This window comes from Nicotiana tabacum, chromosome 3 (genome assembly GCF_000715075.1).
Source record: "Nicotiana tabacum cultivar K326 chromosome 3, ASM71507v2, whole genome shotgun sequence".
NCBI classification, from domain to species: domain Eukaryota; kingdom Viridiplantae; phylum Streptophyta; class Magnoliopsida; order Solanales; family Solanaceae; genus Nicotiana; species Nicotiana tabacum.
The window spans coordinates 212,964,175-212,970,178 of NC_134082.1; the positions used below are offsets into that span (position 1 = coordinate 212,964,175).

Sequence of the window (6,004 nt, forward strand, 5' to 3'; positions counted from 1 at the left end):
TATCTTTCGAATGGGATCCTACTCGACACGAATCTGGATATAGTCGGGACTTCAATGCAAGTACGAAATATCGAATGAGAAACAAAAAAAAAGAAACAACAGCTTTTTCGCTCAAAGTCATAATTCCTTATTCACGCAATTTTAAAAGATCTATAGCATTCAATATTTGTAACAAATTAATAAATATAAAATATATCAGTAAATAATTTTATTTAAGACCTTTAATATAAATTATTTGATTAGATACAAAAATTGGCCTAGATAAATACTTTTCCTTCACCTAACTCTTGCATTCGCTTGCACTTCCCTTTCCATATTTCTATGAGAATCTCTCCTTCTTTTCATGAATTGGTACGTATTTTACTCTTTCCACTTCCAATAACTTTGTTCAATCTTGATTCTCTTCTACTATGAATTATTCTGTTAATTATGTGAGAAAAAATTACCTCTGAACATTTCTTAGTGGTAGAACACACGTCAATTTTTAGACTAATGATGGTCTCAATCTTTCTTCTCTCTCATATATCAAACTTTTTCTGGTTTTTGTCTCCACTTTTTTATAACTAAATGATTCTTTTTCCATGTGTTTCTCCTGTCATTCTTCACATTTTTGTACCATTTTCGTGGTTTGTTTAGTTGGTATTTGTATTCTTGCAGGTACTTCAACTATTTTTTAACCAATTATTTGATCATTGTGTGTACTCTAAGCTTAAAGATAACTCATTTACTCCATTGGGTCTTTTCTTGAATACATGTTTATTGCTTGTATCTCACTATGGTCCTATGATTAATTGGTTAAGTTGTTGTCCTGTGACTGTTTGACCAAAAAAGTATAAAACTCTTTTGACGAACTAATTATCAGTAACATAGAAGGTATATCTTAGCCAAACATAATTAATCCCAGATCCAAATATACAGAGTGCGAAAATAGGAGAAGAATAAAAACGTATAATATTTCTTAATGTAATAATCATACATCGAACATGAGAGATAAGCTTACATCTAAGACAGATTTGCGTCATAATCATGGGAGCAAGGAAGGGGAAGAGATGGAACTGTTAATGACGAAGAGATTCCTCTTGTTGACTCTACCATGGTGGCTATTTGGAATTCCCCCCTTTCTCCGAGTTCCGCTCCCCCTTTATATATTAACAACTTTCCCTTTTATCCAATGGTCTTTGACGCCCGACTTACTTTCTTACGACCTTACCCTTTGTCGTTTGCTCGAACATAACATTTGTTCTGTGATGTAAGCTTTCCGACAATTTGACCCTGCAATGGACGAGGTGCTCTTTTGCTACCTCGCCCCGGGGCATGACTACGGCTTGGTCGACCCCTTATAATTCCTCTTAAGGACAACCATCCTAGTCAGATTTTGACCCATACAGTGACCAGGAGGTCACGGGTTCAAGCCTTGAAAATAGCTTCTTGCATAAATGCTGGTTAAGACTAAGTACAATAGATCTTTGTGGTCCGGCGCTTCTCCGAATCACGCAGAGCGGAAGCTTAGTACACCAGCTGTCCTTTTTCAGTATGGTCTTACTCTCATAATTGTTGCTTTGTGGGTCAAATTCCTTTATGTCATTCATTCCTCTCTCTTTGTGATAGTAAACTGTTAAGTTTTCTTGTTGCAGAATCTTTAATTTTCCCTCTTGAAGCTGTTGAAAAGAGCAATCTTGGACATTTTTCAGTTACAAAAATTCAATCTTTGTGGCTCAAGTTCTCTCTGTGTATTGAAAAACTGTTTGTTTAAAATGCCTCCAACATATTTTCCTCTTCGTTGGGAGAGTACAGGAGACCAATGGTGGTATGCTTCACCAATTGATTATGCAGCAGCTAATGGTCATTATGATTTGGTCCGTGAGCTTCTTAGATTAGATGGTAATCATCTTATTAAGCTCACTTCACTACGTAGGATTAGAAGGCTTGAATCTGTTTGGGATGATGAAGAACAGTTTGATGACGTGGCAAGATGCCGGTCACAAGTTGCAAGAAAATTGATGCTTGAATGTGATACTAAGAAAGGAAAAAATTCCCTACTTAAAGCTGGTTATGGTGGATGGCTTTTATATACTGCTGCATCTGCTGGAGACTTGGGTTTTGTTCAAGAATTGTTAGAAAGGAACTCACTTTTGGTTTTTGGAGAAGGAGAATATGGTGTTACTGATATATTATATGCTGCTGCTAGAAGTAAAAGTTGTGATCTTTTTAGGGTTCTGTTTGATTTTTCTGTATCACCGAGGTTTTTGGCACGCGATGGTGGAGAGTTGGATAATAAACATATTGGTGAGGTTCCATCTGCTTATAAATGGGAGATGTTGAATAGAGGAATTCATGCAGCTGCTAGAGGAGGTAATTTGCAGGTACTAAAGGAGCTTCTTGCTGATTGTTGTGATGATATTTTGACTTATAGAGATATTCAGGGCGCGACACCTTTGCATGCAGCTGCTGGAAAGGGCCAAGTTGAGGTATGACTTGCTTTGGTTGTGTACTAATTTCAGCATTTTGCATTATATGTTCATTATATGTATGAGAAGATAACTGCTTAGTACAACTTTCTACCATTGATTGTATGAGCCTCTATGAGGCTCTTGTTCTAGCCGCTTTATCGAGTCATTCTTTATTTGAGGCTTTGAAATGAGAATACTATTCTTATAATGTTATACTGTATGCTAGTAGAGCGTTGTAGAACTTTGACAATCATCTGTTTTGCCTTACTGCTTCATAGAGTCTTGATTAGTTAATATGTCTACCTTAGAAAGTACTCCTGCTCAGAAATCTGTGTATCAGATTTTCCTAGCTTGTGATTTCCAATTCAAGACATGATATATCAAGCTGATATGATCAATTGTGTAATTTGACTTACAATTTAAGAGGGTTTTGTCTGAAATCTGAATAGTGATTCACATTTCTACGTGGTGAGCAAATTAACTTTTCTTTAAACTGATGTTTGCTTTTGGTCAGGGTCTACCTACGGCCAGTGGCAGAGCCACATTCAACCAAGGGGTGTCATGTGTCAAATGACACCCCTTCGCTAGAAAATTGCACTGTATTGGGATCAGTTAACTCCCCTTGATTTTTCGGTATATTTAATTTCTTATATTTTGACACCCCTGCCTATGTCGTTATTACGGTAAAAAGATGAGTTGAATTTTTGGATCATATTATCATCTAATAAGAAATGGTTTGCTTCTCATTTGGTGTTACCTCTCTTTTCTGTGTTTCTGATGTTGGAAGAATACCTTCAGAACAAGCTTTGATGTTGTAATTGATGTGATCAGGAAATCTTGTGTATCTGAAAGAGCTAAAATTAATGTTAGCAGTTAGATTAATATTTTCTTAGTGCCTTAATTCAGTCTTCATGTATGCAGGTTGTCAAACATCTTATAAAAAGTTTTGATATTATTAACTCCACAGACAATCAAGGCAACACTGCATTACATATTGCTGCTTCTAGAGGCCAATTAGCTGTTGTTGAAGCTTTAATTGTTGCATTGCCCTCGTTGGTCTGTTTAAGAAACAATGCTGGCGAAACATTTCTCCATGTCGCGATTACTGGTTTCGAAACTCCTTGTTTCCGTAGATTGGACCATCAAATCCAGCTCATGAAGCAGTTAGTTTGTGGGAAGTTTTTCAACGTTGAAGAAATTGTTAATGCTGAAAATAATGATGGTAGAACCGCGCTTCATTTAGCTGTCACTGGAAACATTCATTCTGAACTTGTGGAATTACTAATGACTGTCCCTGCTGTTAATGTCAACACTCGCGATAAGGATGGAATGACACCACTTGATATCCTCAGGCAACGGCCACGTTCTGCTTCATCAGAACTTCTTACGAAACAGTTGATCTCTGCTGGAGGAATTTTAAGTCATCACAATTATTCAGCAAGGAGAGTCGTAGCATCACACTTAAAAATGCAAAACATAGGTAGCAGTCCGGGCACTTCATTCAGACTATCTGACACCGAAATATTCTTATACACGGGGATTGAGCGCGATGGCTATGAAAGCTCAGAGCTGAGCATCCCAACCGAACAAAGTCAACACAATGTGAGTACTGAAAGTTGTTGTCCTAGAAATGGGAGTAAACCAAGTTCTGCAAATAATGCTGCACAAAGGCTGAAACGCTTTTTCCATTGGCCAAAAATAAGAAAAGGAGACAAGAAATTTGTGGATCGTAGTTCTGCTAGAAATGCAGAAGCAGCACCAGTTCCTCTTCGACAAAGATTTTCCAAGCCATCCTCTCTTGCAAACAACAAACGGACACTCTCCGTTAGGAGTAACATCCCAAGTCCAACAGCGAAAAAGAAACTTGCTTCAGGGCTAGTAAATGGAGTTATGCTGGCAATACCACATCTTAGTGTCCGTCGTAGATCATCTTGCTCTAGTTCATTCTCAGTTTCATCAATATCTTCACATACTTCTTTGGACCAACAAAAAACCACCCAAATTGAGAATGAGCTTGCTAGAGCTTCTTGTTCTAATCACGTACGAGCTAAATCATCAGATTCGACGTTCAAACACATCACTGGAAACAAAAGTTTGGTGAACCAATACTTGTGTTTTGGTGCTTCAGAACAAACTGTCAAAGCTACTTCAAGTAGGCTGCAGCCATATGAAATTTACGAGCGTTCTGTTCTATCCACAGCTTGATCTTTTAGGCTGGGACTTCAGTGATTTGGCAGGTTCGCGAGCTCTTAGTTTCATCCTTGATAAATCTACATGTCCCTATAGTTTAGTAGTAGCTACTAAAATTTCCATGGAGTAATTTCTTTGCTCTAGAAGAAATGTAAATATGTTTGATGTTTTAATTACATTGTGTGACTCCTCTATGAGTTGTAACTTAAAGAAATTTCCTGGACCTTTAGAACTGATTTATGAAGCTTTCTTAGTTGTGTGCAAGTTGTCCTTGAATATTTGGCTTCTTTTACGTGATTTTAATCAGAGCGTTTTTGAGATTATGCCCATGACAGAAACTATGTTATCAATACCTTCTAAGAATAAAGCGCTAAATCCACAAAATATTTTGGTTTGCCTAACATTCGTTGAGATTGGGGTCTGAGGTGTAACAGTAAAGAAAAATAATAACCGAAAAATGTATAAAATACACATTTTTTGTATATATATACATTCTGTATGATATATACAATAATTATACAGGTTTTATACACCTTTTCGGCTACAAGATGTAAATAGGCACGGACTAAAAGTGATAATACCCTAACAGTAATGCAGGGGATTTGCATCTATACCCGTTTTTGGGTCACGTTTTTACTTATATCCGCTTTGTAAAAAATATTTACAAGTGTACCCACTTTTTGCGTAAACTTGAGGCATACGGGCCGAAGTAGCAAAAGCAATCACGCAAACTTCAGCATTCTAGTAGACGAGCCTGAAGTACCTAAAACTACTTAGTCTGAAGTGCAGTCAATTTTTTGCATGCAGTTAAGATGTTTTCGTCTGAAGTTTATACTGCCAGAAACTAATACTTGTTCGTCGAGTTTTAACAATCTGACACACAATTTAATACCCAAATAAACTCCAAATAAGCTCAAATCTGAAACAAAACTTCCTAATATCATAAAGAATAAACTCCAATCATCATTTTATCAAAACAGTAATAAATCTAAAATAAAATTTCAAATATGATAAAAAACAAATCCTAATCATCAATTTATCAAAATAGCAACAAATCTAACAAAACCATTTTGTCTATCTTTAAGAATCTTTCTTTCTAAAAAAATAGAAAATGTACCAGTAAACTTAGTAGATATGCAGTCATTCAATTTATGAAATGAAAGAATAGAAAATGTACCTGTAAACTGATTGGAAACACAAACAGCCTAGTCGCTAAAATTACTGGAAAATAAGATGGAGAAGAAAAAACTGGAAAGTTAAATTTGATTCCAATATTAAATAAATTTATATAATGCACATTCTGATCATACCAAAAGACATTAATTCTGTTGTAAGTTCCCATGAAACACTACACATTTTCAAGA

At 36.1% G+C, this 6,004-nt stretch overlaps 1 protein-coding gene across 3 annotated transcripts; it reads left to right on the plus strand.

Moving 5' to 3' along the window:
• The first annotated feature begins 216 nt into the window (after positions 1-216).
• On the plus strand, positions 217-4,904 carry LOC107804782 (uncharacterized). 3 transcript variants are annotated; one of them, XM_016628717.2, is made up of 3 exons: positions 217-351; positions 1,635-2,468; positions 3,372-4,904. In XM_016628717.2, exons 2-3 carry the CDS (start codon positions 1,755-1,757, stop codon positions 4,653-4,655), a joined length of 1,998 nt encoding a protein of 665 aa, XP_016484203.1. In that variant the 5' UTR covers positions 217-351; positions 1,635-1,754; the 3' UTR covers positions 4,656-4,904. The 3 variants fall into 3 exon arrangements, with proteins under 3 accessions (XP_016484203.1, XP_016484202.1, XP_016484201.1); XM_016628716.2 differs by lacking the exon at positions 217-351 and adding an exon at positions 689-1,531; XM_016628715.2 differs by lacking the exon at positions 217-351 and having other exon boundaries at positions 1,568-2,468.
• The last annotated feature ends 1,100 nt before the right edge of the window (positions 4,905-6,004 follow it).